Raw genomic sequence first — 17,861 nt, 5'->3', positions numbered from 1 at the left:
CGGCTCCTTGATCGATCAATGGCTGGTCTAGGTCTTACAACACTAGTTTTACTCGAATTTGACTTAGAATATGGATACACAATGAATACGCTTTAGCACTTGAATAAACCTTTTAAAAAAATTTATCAATATTCAATACTCTATTTTTAATTGTTTGTAGCATAATAAGTCTATTATAGTAAGACAGTAAAAAATCTACCAGGATAAGCAAATTTAAAATAAGAGAGAAAAAATTAACTAAAACAAATCTTCCTCATTTAACTAAAATTCTAAAACAACTAAACTCCCAAATATAAAATCCTAATTAAAATTAGAAAATCAAATAAGAAACAAGAAACAATTTAAAAATCTGATTTTAGGAAAATAAAATATGTCCTACATTATAAAATTTTAATTAATCTGAATTACTGTCTTATGTTTTCTGTTGACCAAATTTTACTGTTCTATTACGTGAATTAAATAAATCTAATTTAACTGAAATTCAGTTAATGAATGAAAATTTAATTTACAACACCAATCAAATTTAAGAGCCAGAACCGCCTCCACCGGCTCATCCGTCGTTCGCGCTACTTCCTTTTGCCTTTCTTTTCGGCTTCGCTCTTGTTCATGCGATAGTATTCTCATGCGTTTGCTGGTGTTCTTCTTGCACTAGCACAAGTTCATGTTGGTGCTGCTTTATTATCTTTTCTTCTTCATGAGCTTCAACTTCCTGTGGATACACTTCTGTAGATCGTCCATTGGCCTTTTACCATTTACGATAAGAAGATTTCTTCAATGAATTTATGTCATCTATAATTTTTTTTTCTTTTTCATTTATCTTTAAATTAAAGAAGTTAGTTGTTGATGCTTGATTTTAACACAAATTATTCATGCGTGTGAAGTGCTAAGCGGACTCAGAAGTCACACGTGATATAGAAGTATAAAAAGAGATGTTAAGTAGATAGCAATTTTTAAAGTGGTTCGGATGCTCTAAGGCGAATCCTACGTCCACTGTGATTATATTAATGGTTGATTACAATCAGGTCGTACTCGGTGAGTTGAATTACAATAGTAAAATAAATGTAGAGACAGAGAGAAGTGGATGAGCCTATGTTCTAAAATAAAGGAGAGCCCTCTATATATAGTTGGAGGACTCAAGTTGGTAATCATGATTCTGTGTGCGGGCAGGTGTGGTACAATTCCTAGCCCGCTTCCCATTGGTTGTCTGCACGAGAGATATCCTTAAATCGTATAAGGCTTTAACAGGTGGACAATTCCCAACTACTCATAAGTCTGGCGTTCACCTACCTCATTAATGATGGTCTTACCCCTCTCATCCTTGCGGGACGTGGCTGTATCCAGACGACATAAAACCTTCTTGAATTCTGATTGGTTTCTATTGATTTATACTTATGCTAGCCCTGGTTTTTGGGCATAACAGAAGTGCCCGCGCACCCACACCGCCACCCCCCCCCCCCCCCATCTTTAGTTTTTAAGGTTTAAGGGTTGAACCTTGAGAACTTCATTATTATGCAGCGACTCAACTTGTCCTGGATGACACTTGATCGAGCCGGTCGAGCTACATGGATCCCTGAAAGCTACACTAGCGACCTGATGTGGTTTTTTATGGCAGGTTCAACGACCTGATTCAAATCACAATTAGTGCCATATCAACATGCCCTAAGTCTCGACCTTAGCTCACGACCTGAAAAATTCTCATCATATCTCTTATCAAAGGCGAGGAGTCGCATAGTTTTGAAATTGACGCGCGACGAAGAGTGTTAATTTGAACGACCTCTTCAGATGTTATTCATTGCGTGTAATGGTTCACCTAACCAATAAAATATCCTTTATTCTGATAGGCTTGTCCATTACGCAATAAGTGTCAGCCATGCGAATTTAATGCAAGCCATGCTGAATCGACATTCTCTTTCGAGGCATTAAATACGGATAAAGGCACATTTAATGTGGAGGAGGGTAACCGTGCCGTCGTTTGGTCATTCCAATGGAGGGAAACATCGATTGGCGTTTACGAAACATGGAGGTTACTCATCTCGCGGATTAACAACATGTGGTCATAATCAATGGTGAGAAACATGTCCCACCCAAACGTAGCTTGCTCAAGAAACCAACCATCGCTTTTCCCCTATAAAACTCAAATTTGCTTCAGACTGTTGCCACATAATTCAAATTCTTAGAAAGAAAAATGAAACTCTCGCAAAAGACAGCTTGCCTTCTGATGCTTGCTTTCGGTCTGTAATGTAGATCGAATTGACTCAGTTCCATTGCCCATTTAAGTAACTTACCCGAAGCTTTCGGCTTTCGAAGAACTTGCATGAGCAAGTAGTTGGTCAGAACATGGATTGTGTGGGCATGGAAGTAGGGTCGCAGCTTTCTAGAGGCCATCAGCAAGGCATAAGCTAATCGCTCCATTTCTGGGTACCATATCTTGGCGTCCAACAGTCGCTTGCTTGCGTAATACACTGGCCATTGAACTCTGCCTTCTTCCCGGATGAGAGTAGTGTTGATCACATGCTAGGAGACGGACAGGTACAGAAGTAAAATTTCCTTGGGAAGATGCTTGGACAGGAGAGGTGGTCTTCTAAGGTGTTCTTTTATACTATGAAAGGCCTGTTCGCACTCTAAAGTCCATTCAAACTTTTGTTGGCCCTAAGCACGTTAAAAAATGACAAGCAATGATCTATTGCTCTCAATATGAAGCGACTTAGAGCCACTATCCTGCCATTTAGGCTCTGAACCTGCTTTTTGCTGGTGGGGTTTTTCATATCGAGAAGAGCTTGGATCTTTTCGGAGTTGATTTCTATCCCCCACTGGTTAACCATGTACCCTAGAAAATTTTATGAGGATACCCCGAATGAGCACTTGAGGGGGTTGAGTTTCATTCTGTACTTCCGAAGCACGTCGAACATTTTAGCGAGATGTGCTATGTGATTTGAAGTGACATGCGACTTAACTAGCATGTCATCAACAAAGACTTTCATCATTTTGTCGATCTATTCGAAAAACATACGGTTGACCAACCGCTGGTAAGTTGCCCCAGCGTTCTTCAAGCCGAAGGGCATGACCTTGTAACAACACAGTCCCCAATCTGTAACGAACGAGGTATGCTCTTCGTCTGATGCGTACATCGGGATTTGATTATATCCTGAATAGGTGTCCATAAAGCTTAGCAGCTCATGCCCAGAAGTGGCATCAACGAGCTGGTCGATCCTTAGCAGGAGAAAGCTATCCTTCGGACATGCTTTGTTGAGGTCGGTGAAGTCGACTCAGGTTCGTCATTTTCCATTGGGCTTTTTTACCAAAATTGGGTTGGCAACCTAGTTAGGGTAAAGTGCCTCTCAAATAGACCTGTTCAAGATGAGCTTATCCACTTCACTTTTCAAGGCGGCATAGCGTTTAGGGTCCATTGCTCTTCTCTTCTAGCGAACTAGCTTGACCGTACTGTCAATGTTTAGTGCATGACATATTACGTTTGAGCTGATCCCGACCATATCAGTGTGAGTCCATGCAAAAACATCAACATTTTCTCTGAGGAAGCTCGTCAGGCTTTTGGTGAGCTGGGGGTTGAGATTACTCCCAATTCTTAATACTCTGGTCAGCTCGCTTTCTTCTACCGATACCTTAAATAGGTCCTCAACTGACCCGCTGTGAGGACATTCTTGGATGCGAGGATCCATGTTGTCCTCTGTTGGTAGAGGTCGTGGCTCAATTTTGCTGATTGCCATGGCATGCTTGGGGGCAACCATTGGCTTTCCCTTTCCCTTGCACGCCATCTAGACTGCCTTTATGTAACAGTCGCGAGATTCATGTTGGGATCCTTGCACTGCCCCGATCCCCGTCTGGGTGGAAAACTTTATCTTCAGATAGTAGATAGAGGTAACAGCCTTGAAATTCTATAGCAGAGGTCGTCCCAGGATGCCATTGAGGGCGGACGGACAGTCTACCACCAAGAACTCTGTCACCTTGGTTACTTTGTTGGTTTCACCCAATGTGACGGGGAGTACAATCGTTCCTTTAGGAATCAGGTGATCCCTGGTAAAACCGTAGAGGGGGAAGGAGGCAGGCTTCAAGTCTGCCTCGTCCAATTGCATTCTTTCGAAGGCTTGCTGAAATAGGATATTCACGCACTTCCATTGTCCACCAACATTTTGTGGACTTCGCACCAGCCTATTTTAGGCATGATGACGAGTGCATTGTCGTGGGGGTGCTGCAATCGTACTATGTCTTTTTCGGAGAAGGTAATTTCCTCTTCCCTACTAATCTTAGCAAGTTACGGCGCTATGCTCATTACACTCAAGGGGTCATAGTGAGCTTCCTAAGCATACCTTTCCTTGGCACCTCGAGAGTTCTCCGCAAGGTATGGCCCCTCGAAAATGATCCCTACACAATAGAGCCTCTTGCGACCACGACGCCTCTTCCCTTGTTCCTCTTGGTCCTTTTCCCGAATGGGAGTTGGACTGTCAACATACTCCTTAAAGTGTCCCTGTTTGATAAGGTCTTCAATTGCTTGCTTGAGAGCCCGATACTCATCAGTGTGGTGCTCATTGTCCCAATGATAGCGGCAGTACTTTTTGTTGTTCCTAGCTGAGGGGGGATTCTTCACGGGCTTCAGCTCTCCGAGCAGGCTAGCCTCTTCTGACTTATCTAGAATTGTTGATACTGAGGCCTTCAAAAGAGTGTATTGATTTTTGTTGCAATCGCGACGAGGAACTGGGGCATAAGACTTTTTGGGCTTAAATCGCTGCTTCTTCCCTTTTCTCTGATCATCATTAGCCCAACCGTGATTAACCCTTCTACTGTTCTCCCCCCGGTTGGAACATTGGTTGAAAGACCAGGGTTATGGTGATTGAGAGTAGCCACATAATTTTTTATTCGGAGATACTTCTCGGTAAGGTCGTAGAAATGAGTGAGGGAAACATCGTATTTGATTTTAGCTCTTTCCATAAGTCAGTCTGCGGGCGAACCCCTACGATAATGAGAGTCTGAACAGACTCTTCAAGAGTGTGAGCCATTTTATGGAGTTTGCGATGAAACTTGTCTATATAAGATTAGAGGGACTTATCCCTCTCTTGCCGTATATTGCTCAGATAGCTCAACGGCATTGAGAACTTCCATTTGCTTGGAAGTGTCTCAAGACTAACGAGCTCATTTGTTGCCATGAGCTTATTGATCCCGCGGGGAGTGACCTGAACCCGCTTGGCATGGGCGATTAATGCCACTGCTAAGCAGCGACATTTGGCCAAGTCGAAGAATTGGTGGAGTTTCATATGGTCATTGAACTCGTAGAGGTTGTCCTGTGGATCAGAATTCTCATTGAATGCCCGCATGTTGGGCATCCTGAATCTAGATGGGAGAGGAGCAGCTAGTATTGCTAGAGAAAAAGGGGATGCTTTAGCGACCTTACCCTGTTCGTTTTGCTGAGCCTTGAGCTGATCCAATTGTGGCTACAACTCCTCAATCTGAGATAGTGGAGCTATCGAGGGGTTACTTTCCGCAACGTAGGTTCGACCCTCACGATTGCGATTGAGGAAGGGCTGAAGGTTAGGCCCTTTTGCTGCTTGGTCAGAAGCTCCGGCGTACCCTGACACATGCTGGCTAGAGCCGTGTGAGAGTAGCGAATGACTTAGGGAGTTTTCTCGACCCCTGTGGTGGTCAGAACAGACCTGCAGACGGTGGGGGTTACCTCGGCGGCGATGGTCGAGACCATTATTTTGATGAGGCTAGGAATCTCCCTGCCTTGCACTTTTACGGGTGTGTCCATATGATGTGGCGTGGGACGGCTCATGTTGCATCATGTCACCAAGTCGCAATGGCATGGGTATTCTACCCGCTGTGCGACCGGTGTTTGCTAGCCCCTCAGAGCCCTTTGGTCCATTGCTTGCCACTTGTTGCCCCTTACTGTTACGTGCTGCAGTGCGTGCGGTTCGGCCCTTTGCCCTTTTTTGCACTTTCGTACGACCTGCAAGCATCTTTGGCGGTGGCACGACCCGATCCAAATGGTCTAGCCTCTCCAGATAATTCATCACGGTTGGGTCAAGTTGTGAGCTTAAACGAATATCTGCCATGATACTCTGTTGGACTGACAGCCCTTCAGGAGAAGTGTGATTCTGTACTTGGGGGATTTCCTCATTGTCGATATTGGTTCACTCAATTTAGAAACCGCGAGCCATTAGCTGGTGGATAGGATCGGTCAGAGGTTTCTGATGAAGAGCGGATACTAAATCACGCCCTCCTTCTAGCGTCAAATTGTTGATGCTTAATTTTGACACCAACTATTCATGCGTGTGAAATGCTAAGCGGACTCAAAAGTCACATGTGGTATGAAAGTATAAAAAGAGATGTTGAGCAGGTATCAATTTTTAAAGTAGTTCGGATGCTCTAAGGCGAATCCTACGTCCACTGTGATTATGTTAATGGTTGATTACATTCAGGTTGCACTCGACGAGCTGAATTACAATAGTAAAATAAATGTAGAGAGAGAGAGACAGAGAGAGAGAGGGAGAGAAGTGGATGAGCCAATGTTGTAAAACAGAGGAGAGTCCTATATTTATAGTTGGAGGACTCAAGTTGGTAATCATGATTCTGCTTGCGGGCAGGTGTGGTACAATTCCTAACCCGCTTCCCATTCGTTGTCTACACGAGATATATCCTTAAATCGCGTAAGCTTCAGCATATAGACAATTCCCAACCACTCATAAGTCTGGCATTCACCTGCCTCACTAACGATGGCCTTACCCCTCTAGTCCTTGCGGGACGTGGCTGCATCCAGATGGTAGAAAACCTTCCTAAATTTTAATTGGTTTCTACTGATTTATGCTTACACGAGCCCTGGTTTTTGGGCATAACATTAGTAGTTATTAATTATAATAAATTAACTGGCATGCAATATCATCGTAGTATTATAGACTTTCTCTTATATTAGTGAATCTTTTAAAAATCATTGAAAATAAAGAGACAATAAATAAAATATTTAATAATTTTTCTATAAATGGTCACTTCCTATTTCAGTTCTTAAATTTTAAGTAATATAATTTTCAATTGTTATGCTAGATTCATTCTGTTATACACTTAATTTTGTGAAGTTATGATATAATTAGTGTGTTTTTTTTTTTTAAACTTTTCTTTATTAAAAAATATTTTTTAGTTAATATAAATTACTTATAATCATATCTTATAAGTAATTTATAATGATTAAAAATATTTATAAGTAATTTATAATAACTAAAAATACATATAACAATAATTGGTAATATTTTTATCAAAAAAGTTTGGGTTATTTATGTTCGTTCATACACAATCTTTACTAGTCTGGATTAAAATATTAGTTACCGAAACATTAGGGTCAAAAGAGAATCCTTGAGGTTAGGGACGAAAAAGTTCAAAATAATTGATTTTTTATTTTTATAAGTGATTTAATATCAAAACAAGATCTCATGGAACAGAAGAATGTAGTGATTATTATCCAAATTTATATAAATTCAAGGTTTAATAAAATATGTGATAAATAGTTAAAATATCACTAAGAGGGTAATTTTGGAAATATATGGAATTTATTTAGATATTTAGATTATTTTAAAAATTTTAATAGGATTTTTTTAAATGTGGGTTTTAATCAAATATATGTAACATCACTCTGGGTCTGGGATAATTTAATCAATTTTTTAAGGAGTAATTAAAAATATAAAAGAAAATTGTTTATTTAAAAAATCCATTACCAATTTTCTAAGCCATTGCCTACAAGTCATATGGGTAAATTATTAAAATGATAAAATATAGGGGTCTAAGTGAATTTATCCTCATAAAAACTTAGGGGGGATGTCGATGATAATTAACAACTTCTAAGGAGCTACTTAAGGCTCGCATCTCTTCATCCTCCTCTCTCTAGTCTCTCTCTCCGGTTTCTCTCCACTGCCTCCATGAAATCAGCTCTAATGGGCAGTATCAAACTCCCTTTCTCTCAACTGGGGTTCCAGAAAAAGCCATGTATTTCACTTCCTGTGAACAAAAAGATTGGGACTTTAACAATAACTTGTGGGTTAAGAGATGGAAGCAGAAAGCCCGTAAGGCAGTCTAGAATTTTGTCAACAGAAGCCATCCAGGCCGTCCATGCCATGAAACTTGCCAAGTCAAGTTCAAAACTTGAAGAGGTTTTTCATGGCAGAGTCTCCAGGCTTCTCAAAACTGACTTGTTGGACACTTTGACTGAGTTGCAGAGACAAAATGAATTAGAGTTAGCCCTCAAGGTATATGAATATTTATGTTAATATTGTTTATTTAAATATTTCTTTTTTGAATTTCTTGTTTGGGATTTGTGTTTGTTTGATAGTTTTAAATTGCTTCAAGTGAGCACGTGAGCATAATTTTGCATTTTGGAGACAGTGTCTCACTGTTTTTCTGATTCTTGGTGATGTTTTCAGATTATTAATTTTCCAAGTATGGTGAATTTCTGTAGTATAATATTGAAATTTGTGTTTTAATATGGAAAATGCTGTCCATATCTTCACATTATTGTAGAATGATTTAACCATTATACTTTTCAATGTTGAAATTGATTTTAGTGTAGCTTCCTTTTGTAGAGTTGAGTGAATGAACTTTTTGAGAGTAGTTTTGCTACTCAAATTTTATACGTTAGAAGGCTTTCCAGAAAAATTATGTTCCTATATGAATTACTTGAACTAATTTTTTATTGGACATTGGGCTTATTCATCAGCAAATGAAATTGATGTGGAGAGATTCAAGTTTATCTTTCAATCTTTTTCTTTTTACGAGATCACTTTGCTAATCAGTTTTCATGATATTTAATTTTGTTTATGTTTGCTAATCAGTTATTTTGTCAGTGTATTAAATAGAAAAATGAGTACCTCCTCAGTTTTTCTGGGGATGATGGTTTCAACTTGCATCTGTGTGATTTTAAGCTTAAAGATTTGCAGAAGTAATAACTCTTTGACCCTAAACCAGACTAGTTCTTTGATCTGGACAAGAGTTTGAATGCTCTTAAAGTATCACAACATGAGTTGATTAGTTCTCACTTTTTACTTTCAGAAATTGTGTCTAGGTAATCTTGCCTAGTGTAGTAGGATGTGGCAATAGTAGTTCTCATTTTCGAATGCAGTAGACTGATAAGAAAAATTGGGGTGGTTATCAAAAACGGGAAAAAAAAATTCATGTCCATTGATGAAAGCTAATATTAGTTGTGTTTTACTTTTCACACTCCTTTTCTTTAATTGCCAATTTATTTTTCAATTGAATGCATATGTTCTTTCTATTTTATACTATATCTGAAATGAGATCAGGTTTTAGGTCTTCCATTTTGTGCGGAAAGAAGAGTGGTATAAGCCAGATCTGTCTTTATACTGTGACATGATTCAAATGTTGGGAAAGAACGAACTAATAACAAGTGCTGAAGAGCTTTTTTGTGAACTCGAAAAAGAAGGTTTGGAACCTGACACAAGGGCTTATAACGAAATGATTGGAGCGTATCTGCAAGTGGGCATGATAGACAAGGCAATGGAGAATTATGGAGCAATGAAGGCATCAAGCTGTGCTCCAGATAAATTAACATTGACAATTTTGATCAGGAATCTTGACAATGCTGGAGAAGAAGAGCTGGCAGCGACTGTAAGGAAAGAATGTGCTCAATATGTTGATTATCCTGAGAAATTCCTTGAAACAGTTGCTCGGAAACATGTAAGATATCCATGTTTACACATTTTTGGGCAGTGTCCTTTTATCTGTACTAAATTGTATGTTCTAATGTAAATTAAGGATGCGCATCTCATATGCATGCCTGAAATATGGGAAGAGTCCTTGCCTGTATGGCTCTTTTGGTTAGGCTTTAACAGCAACTCCCTTTTCTTTCTTGAGAATATCATGAAAAAAGAACTCTGGGATGTGTAGAATTTTTCTTCTTAGAGGAGTTAAAACAAAAACCGATTAAGTTTGCAGATTGTTTCTTCTGGGGTTAATGGAACTATGATATTGGAAATTTATCCGCATGGTTTTAGTTGAACAAAATTATCTCTTTGGGTTGATCTTCAGATGGATACATATTATTGGTGTTTTGGGCAAATAAATGAAGAAAATTTTGAGATTCACTATTGCACACTACATTTGTGTTCTTACACTAATGATGACGGTTGATATAGATCACTTTTTGATTCGTGTTTATATATGGAGCCATATTTCTTCTAGTCTAAGATATTTTTCATTATTGCATGGAATTTTAGCTTATAGAAATATCTGACTTTGGCTCTTGATGTGCCAGCGAAAGAGAGTAGTTGATATTGTTTGAAGACCTCCTGTGCATGAAGCAAACATAGAGCTGGCTTTTGTACTTCATACAAGCTACAACACTCGTTAGACATTTGCACTTCTCTTGAAGAAATATTATGAAGAGGCCATTCAACATGTTGAAGCACCATTGTTTTAGTTGTAATGATTCAGAGTTCAGCATAACTAAAGATCTTCTCTCCATCATTAACTTGTATATCTATTAGATATAAGGCGAACTAAATTCAGGTGAAGTTTGTAGATCAGTAGTATAACTCTATTTTCAATGGAGTTTATTATTTCCAGAGTGAGGTTACACATTCTAAATAATGTTCTAAAATTTTCTTCCGATGTATCTTACCAAATTGATATGGTAACGTATCTGATACCATTGAACAATCTAATGTACCAATGTTGAAGCAATTCTCCACAAGCACCTAGCTTTAGGAGTATTCGGTTTCGGGTACTTTACATTTTTTGAAAGAATCAAAACCGAAACCAATGGATGCCCAGAATTGGAACCTACAACAACAGTTTTAATTCCGGGTACTCGGGAAAATTACATACCCCCCAAAAGTTTATAAAATGACAAAAAAAACCCTTAAAAACTTACAAATACACCCCCATCGAACACTTGTTGACAAAAAATAAAATTATAAATACATTATAAAGCCTTCAGGCCTTCCACCTCCAATTCAACTTTATGGAAATTAAGAATTTCATATTACAAATTACAATAATCTGTTGAAAAATCAAAAATTTCAAATTACAAACTCCAAAATTAAAATTACACATTCCACTCTTTAATGTTATTTCGTATTAGTCTCAGTTCCTAGTTTCGATTTCAATTCTTAATTATTCTAGTTCGTGATTGCAAGAACCGGAACCGCACAATGTCAGCTTCAAAAGTTTGAAACCAAAACCTACCTGTTGATGGCCAGTTCCTACCCAAACCCCGAGTACCAAGCTAGGGGTACATATTTATTGTGTGATTGCATCAGTTTTATAGCACAACAATCATAATAAAATTTCTAGAGGATTATATAAAATTGGAGTGAATTGGTTTCAGTAATATAATATCGAATAATTTGATAAGCGACAGGCGACTATTTCAAATTGTCACTTTATAAAGGATTGCATCCATGCATAATAAGATCAAATAGAACTTGCCCACATTATACAAAAAAGGAGTTGGTATAAAGCTTACAATAATGTTGCCCTAAGTTTCAATTTATTGTACTTGGAACACGACTTATATGAAAAGAAATAAGTAATCCTCTTCTTTTGCTTTCATCAGGTAGATATACAAAGGAATGCCTGACAATACATATAATACAGGCCACTTTGACAACAGAAATGAGAACATTGTTTGGCCTCTTTCTACTAAAATTAGAGAAATCATACACTCGCAGGTAACAAACCACGTCGAGGAACAAATAAATATTACAACGAAAAGAAAGTAAAAAAAAAATTGTTGAAAGGGGAAGAAGGAAACCAAAATTCAGAATGTCGTTAATAGTTCCTCTTCAGCTAGCTAGGTGGCTAGGAGAGCTATTGAACATACTGTGCCACATGTATGCTCTGGATAGTACCATCTCAAGCTCTTGGTGCGTCCAATTGTTCGTCGGAAGGTGTTGCAGGAACATTACCATCTCCTGGAAGTCCAGCTTCTGAAGCTTATCCGACCACTGTAAAATAGATAATGAAAGAATATGCTTAGGTATTTGATGTTTGATATTTCTATGACAGAAATGTATCTCATCTCAGAAGGGCGTATACAAATTTATGTGGGTTATAAAATATTCACTCATTTTGAAAGAGAGATCATTACCAGTAATTCATTTGAAAGTAAAATTGCGCAAATTATACCAATGCAAAGCAAAGTCCCTCACCGTTAAAAGAAAACTGGCAAATATGTATACAAGGAAATCAGGCAATGCATCTCCTTCAGCAAGATATGTGTCCCACAATCGAGTAACAAGATGAAATGGGATCTAATAAAACAAACAAGTTATCAGCTTCCCAATTAAATGAAAAAGCAAGAACATAACTGAATCTCAAATTAACTCTTCCTTAGTTGCAAGTTAACAGGTTATAGTGAATAGAGGTTTGGGCTATTTTATTAATGACAAATAAATATTAGAAATGAAGGAAATGGCATTAGTTCAGTGCACAGGTTAAGCATGCTGAAAACATACCTCACGAATTAACAGACAGTTAAACCAGCGGAAAGCAAATTGAAGAAATTCAAGCCCCTGCTCTTCAATGTGTCTTGAAACAGGTTCTGGTTCAACATTAGACAAGTTAATAGGACAGAGAACACTGTATTTGAAGAAAAAAATTAAAACTAAAAACCTTGTACACACACACACAAGTATCCAAGAAAAATGAGAAAATGCTTAATGCAGCTTGAAGTAGAAAAGCCATTCTGCTGGCGTGTTGTGCTGAGCTCCATCTAACACAAAAAACTTAAGCTAATGACCGAGATAGCTATTTTGATAGCATTCAAATTATTTCTTTCTAATTGAAGCCCTCAAATTTATTACAAAAATTACCCTCTTATGTTTTTAAAATAATATTTAAAAAAAAAAAAATTGAACATTATTGCTATTATCAACCTAAACAATAGGACATCATTATTTGTTACAGAAAATCTAGGTAGGCGAGGGGGAGGGAGAGAGGACGAGGCAGTAGCTTTTTGTTAGGATCCCACATTGAAAGGAAAAATGGTGGGCATGTGGGTTATATAGGCTTGGGCACCCTCCCTTGGTAAGCCGGTTTTCCAAAGAGAGTTTTACCCAGGCCCATAAAAGACCCATGGCCTAGTCCAAATTGTTGAGTTATTGGAGTGGGTTCCTATCAATTGGTACCAGAGCATGATCCTGCGCCTATGTGGCAACGCATACGTGGCAGACTGACCTTGGGCCCGGGCTGCTACCCTGAGAAAAGACATGGAGGCCCAAGGGAAAGGAGATCCGCGTAGTCACCCAAGGGGTAAAGAGGCCGACGGGGGTAAAGAGGCCGACGTGGACGTCGGTTGCGGAAGCGTGGTGGAATGTTAGGATCCCACATTGAAAGGAAAAATGGTGGGCATGTGGGTTATATAGGCTTGGGCACCCTCCCTTGGCAAGCCGGTTTTCCAAAGAGAGTTCTACCCAAGTCCATAAAAGACCCATGACCCAGTCCAAATTGTTGAGTTATTGGAGTGGGTTCCTATCACTTTTGGGTCAAAGAGCTCTAGGGACAAGTATTTTAGAAGCCACCATAATAATGAAGTTCCAAAGGACCACCAACCAAATTATTGAAATATAAAAATTTGAGAACTATTTGGCAGATTTAATTTACTTGCAAAAGCAAAATGTGACTTGGCTCATTAGAAGTAGCATAATTTAAAAGAAGAAAATGCCAGAAAATGGTTTTACCATCAATCCTGCGAACCAATTCCTTCAGCTTAAACACAAGCCTCTGGATTCCTGGTTGAGCAAATGTGTAATGATCTTGCATACCATCAAGCAATTTTGATAGGCACCAATAGCAATCAGCCTCTATGTCAGAGATTTTTTCTGGTGGAATATCTGAGATCGACCAATTATCCACACTCCCTTCCAAATATTCCGAAAGGAAAGCAACAAGAAAAGGGGTAACAAGATCATTTATCCCCTGAACATACCCACTTGCAGGATGCCGAATAGCCCTGGAAAGAAAATAGAATTTTTACACATGACAAAAAGTTTTGATCTGCCAATAAAATGGTGTAAGGAAACACCAAGTGAAAAAAAATTTCCCACTAAAATATTCAGAATAAGAATTACCAATACCAAAAATTAGGAAGACTATTAAGTAACAGTAGCATAATCTATTGGCAAATAAGAATTGGAATGCACATAATCTGGAAATTAAGCAGAATTATGGAAGGGGTTCTCAGGTCACTGTAATATATATTTGCATAACTTACAACAGCACAGAAAGGTCATCCATCTAGCAGTCGTTAGATGACAAATAAGAATCAGAACCATGTTTAAAAGTTAGTCTAACGGTTGACTCTACCAAACTTTTAAGTTTAATTTGCTCATCCTAAATTCATTGCAGGATTTGATTTCAGAAAAAATAGATCAGATTGAGCAATATCATGTTGAACACATATCAATTCTGGATCATGCGCTTGTCTCAACTGCTAGTGTGATGACACTAGTCTACATACATGCCTAGGTACAGAAATAAGAAAAAACCAAGCATAGAGCTGGAACTTTTTCATAAAATTCAGGATTCAATTGATTGAATATTCAATAAAAAGTGAGAAGCTCTTCCTTCTGCATTCAGCTCAATCTCAAGCTACTTCAATCATTTAAACGGTCTCTCACTTGCACAGATTCCATCATGTAAAAGATATGGGTAACTGGGGCTAGAAGGGTAAGAATATTGTCTAACCATGTATAAAGAATGCGCTCTAAGGATTTTTGAACTTGTGCTTCCTGAAAGAAAGTAACATCAGGCACGGTTCTTGGACAATCAACAGCAATCTAACAAGAAAGTAATGACAACTGTCAAGGTCATATCGAAAGTTAAACAAAAAGATCAAGATTAATATGCAGTTTCTGTCAAAATACCTGGCGAAGCATGTTGATTTCATCATCTGAACGTTCAGTATCTGGAATGTCATAAAACTGAGCAACACAGTCAAGATACTCACTACGCTTCCTTCTCAGGACTCCCTCCCTTCTATCTGAATTAGGTGGTGCATATCCCTGTTGTCAGTTCATATTTAAATTTCAACAGGAAAAAAACTATATTCAATAAAGATGATTCATGGTACTTAAGAGGCCAGATTACGTAAATCCCGGTACTCAGATGAAGACAATCACTTGAATGCATGCTCCTAAAATGATTCCTTAGGAATAGATGACTACCAAACTAAAAAAGAAAAACAGAACTATAATTAATTGTAACGAAACAACAGCAGACCTATAGCCAACACATCAAGCCTCAATTTCAGTTGAGTAATAAACTAAAAGGCCAATACCTACTCAAAATATGTACGGTACACAGAATGAGCACAAACCAGCTTCCACATCTTTCAATTGATCTCTCTCACCAGAGTTAGAATAAAGCAACCAATTTATGCATAAAGATTAACAAGAAATCCACACCATAGTTCTTTACATGTGCAAGTGTTCGTTCATCAAAGAGTTTATAGTCCAAAACTTTCTTAAAAACATCACTTAAAAAAATTACCAGTAAGAGAATTTCCAAAGGAATGATCATAAACAAACTCTGTGGTCAATGTACTTCCTAAATGCAAGTAATAGAGCATCAAGCTTACCAAGAGAAGCCTCCAAACAGTAGGGCGCATGTATGGTGGTACACCACTCCAAGCTAACTCTCGTAATCTTTCTGAATGATTAAGCAAAAAAGAATACAGTATAAATACGAAGCCAGTAGAGAGATGGAAAAATAAACAAATAAATAAAGGCTCCGAATCTCAATTAAAAACCAAATCAGTTCCTTTCGAAATTTCTATACCAATAGATAAGCAAGAAGCTACATAGCAGGATACCTAATATGACCATTGAACCAGATAGCTCCTTTGTAAATTTCATAACCCTTGCAGAATCTGTAGCTCTAGCACCCATACTGGACTTCTGAGATTCTTTGAACATAGTTTCAATATTTGAATTTGTTGACTTTAACTTATGAGAACTTCCATTATTTGGCTTGGTTGTATCCTGGTCTTCTACCTGCATGATAAGTAAATAGCAAATCAAATCCTTTAATATTTAAACTTCAAGTGATACTTAAATTGTCAGATTAAAAAAAAAAAAAAAAACAAAGGAATATTTATCATAAATGATACTTCTATGGAATCATGCACGTGATCGCTTGTCCCAGCGTCATTCTGTGAGAGGCTCCGTCCAAAACTTGGGGAATGTAAGCTTGGGTCCTCTATAGGCTCTGCCCTTCTGGTCAGCAATATTTTACCAGGAATACTGCGACCTTTAAGCAACCTAAATCACAAGGAAGATACAGAAACCAAGTTACAAATTACAGCAATCTTATAGCTTGTACCAGAAGATGATGATAGACAGATATTTCCAGAAAAAAGACACAGAAAACAAAATGCTAGCACAACAGCTATAGAAGCATCATTTAAGTGAACTCTTTAAATATGAGATAACATCATTTGAAACAACCAATACCGGTATCATCCTGTCATTACCAATTGGTATAAGCAAAATGCTGGAATCTATCTACCATGCAATGGAGACAATGGCCAGCCATATTAAAGGAAGCCATTAACAATCTGACGAAGAATTTTACTGATCACAGCTTTACACAAAAATTGACGTGTTTCGATAATTAAATGAAAATATCTACAATCTGTAGCTAATAGCAGCAACTTCCAGAAGAAAATGACACCTAAGACCATACTAACTTATTTGCAATACTGCACTCGGTATAAGTCAGCAAATTTAGAATATGCAAGTAAACTTTCATAAATAACAAATTCATAACTGTCATATATCAAACCATAATACACCTACTGTAATTCCCCAAGTAAATCACACTCCACTAATTTACAATAACACTAGGCTTAAACAACAAAAACAAAAATCATACTTCAAAATATTTTAGATCCAAATGAATCTTCAATCTTCCGTTCCCTCTCCTCACATTCTCTCTTGAAGCAATGAATTCATCAAACTCTAACGAACCACACAACTCTTCTCTCACTAAATTTCACAAAAACCAACCAAACCCACATCAAATTTCCAACAATATCACCCATCTCAAAGATAAAAACCTAAAATTTCACATAACACTCAAATTCTAGATCACCAACCCCAACTAAAGAGATCTACCATACCCACCAAAACCAATCCCCAAATCCAAACAAAACCCGCAACAACCAATTAAAAAACCAATAAAACAAAACACCCAGGAACCATTTCCAAGATCTGCAGCTAATCCCCAAATGGGCACACAAATCTGATGCAAAATAATGAAAATTTATGATAAAATTTATAAAAACGAAGCTTTTTTAAACATACCCCTGAACATTCTTGAGGGTTTGGTTGAATCTGGAATCCAGGGTTGAGGCAGAAATGGTGTCTCTTTCGGGATGATCTTGCTTCTGATTTTGGTTTTGATTTTGTTGTTTTTGTTCTTCTTTGCTGGTGTTGCTGTTTTGGTGATTAATGTTCATGCTTACTGTTGTTGTAGCTGTTGTGTAAAGGCCATGCTTTTTTCTTTATTTTATTTTCTCTCTTTTTAAGTTTTTTCATGAATTTATTTCTAAATCATGTGATTAGGGTCTATGTTAAGAGTCAAAATTAAGGTAATAAATATTGTTAATTTAATTAAAAAATTCACATTTATAATATTAAACATGTGAGATAAGAAAAAAAAATCATAATCTAAAATAATTATTTTATTAGTTTTTTATATCTAACTGATTTTGACATACTTATATAAATTTATCATATTCATTTCCCCTTTAACATATGAATTAGAATTTTTTTTTTTATTTAGGACAAAATAAATAAATAAATAAATAAATAAAATATATATATATAAGTGTGTAAAAAATATTCTTA

The 17,861-nt window shown here is 37.5% G+C and overlaps 2 protein-coding genes across 2 annotated transcripts; one reads left to right on the top strand and one right to left on the bottom strand.

Annotated features, from left to right (window-relative positions):
* Positions 1-7,893: 7,893 nt before the first annotated feature.
* On the top strand, positions 7,894-10,628 carry LOC116126079 (pentatricopeptide repeat-containing protein At1g62350-like). The gene is made up of 3 exons (XM_031411790.1): positions 7,894-8,243; positions 9,301-9,687; positions 10,265-10,628. Exons 1-3 carry the CDS (start codon positions 7,917-7,919, stop codon positions 10,289-10,291), a joined length of 741 nt encoding a protein of 246 aa, XP_031267650.1. The 5' UTR covers positions 7,894-7,916; the 3' UTR covers positions 10,292-10,628.
* Positions 10,629-11,443: 815 nt separating this feature from the next.
* Positions 11,444-17,521, bottom strand: LOC116126047 (GTPase-activating protein GYP1-like). Its single transcript, XM_031411742.1, has 10 exons — positions 17,316-17,521; positions 16,121-16,271; positions 15,824-16,004; positions 15,590-15,660; positions 14,877-15,014; positions 14,698-14,789; positions 13,692-13,963; positions 12,468-12,553; positions 12,162-12,263; positions 11,444-11,957 (listed from the first exon to the last, which is right to left on the bottom strand). Exons 1-10 carry the CDS (start codon positions 17,468-17,470, stop codon positions 11,796-11,798), a joined length of 1,410 nt encoding a protein of 469 aa, XP_031267602.1. The 5' UTR covers positions 17,471-17,521; the 3' UTR covers positions 11,444-11,795.
* Positions 17,522-17,861: the final 340 nt, after the last annotated feature.

This window comes from Pistacia vera, unplaced genomic scaffold (assembly GCF_008641045.1).
Source record: "Pistacia vera cultivar Batoury unplaced genomic scaffold, PisVer_v2 Contig174, whole genome shotgun sequence".
NCBI classification, from domain to species: Eukaryota; Viridiplantae; Streptophyta; class Magnoliopsida; order Sapindales; family Anacardiaceae; genus Pistacia; species Pistacia vera.
Note: the sequence above shows the minus strand (reverse complement) of the source record. Positions and strands in the feature narration are given on the sequence as shown.

What these genes read in the sequence shown, in the direction of transcription:
- LOC116126079 (XM_031411790.1), top strand. Translation starts at nt 7,917, where the DNA reads ATGAAATCAGCTCTAATGGGCAGTATCAAACTCCCTTTCTCTCAACTG. An exon ending in AATTAGAGTTAGCCCTCAAG is followed by an intron (nt 8,244 to 9,300) that starts GTATATGAATAT and finishes ATCAGGTTTTAG; the next exon opens with GTCTTCCATTTTGTGCGGAA. An exon ending in AAACAGTTGCTCGGAAACAT is followed by an intron (nt 9,688 to 10,264) that starts GTAAGATATCCA and finishes TTGATGTGCCAG; the next exon opens with CGAAAGAGAGTAGTTGATAT.
- LOC116126047 (XM_031411742.1), bottom strand. Translation starts at nt 17,470, where the DNA reads ATGAACATTAATCACCAAAACAGCAACACCAGCAAAGAAGAACAAAAA. An exon ending in CTGTTTGGAGGCTTCTCTTG is followed by an intron (nt 15,015 to 15,589) that starts GTAAGCTTGATG and finishes AACTGACAACAG; the next exon opens with GGATATGCACCACCTAATTC. An exon ending in TTGCCAGTTTTCTTTTAACG is followed by an intron (nt 11,958 to 12,161) that starts GTGAGGGACTTT and finishes TCTATTTTACAG; the next exon opens with TGGTCGGATAAGCTTCAGAA.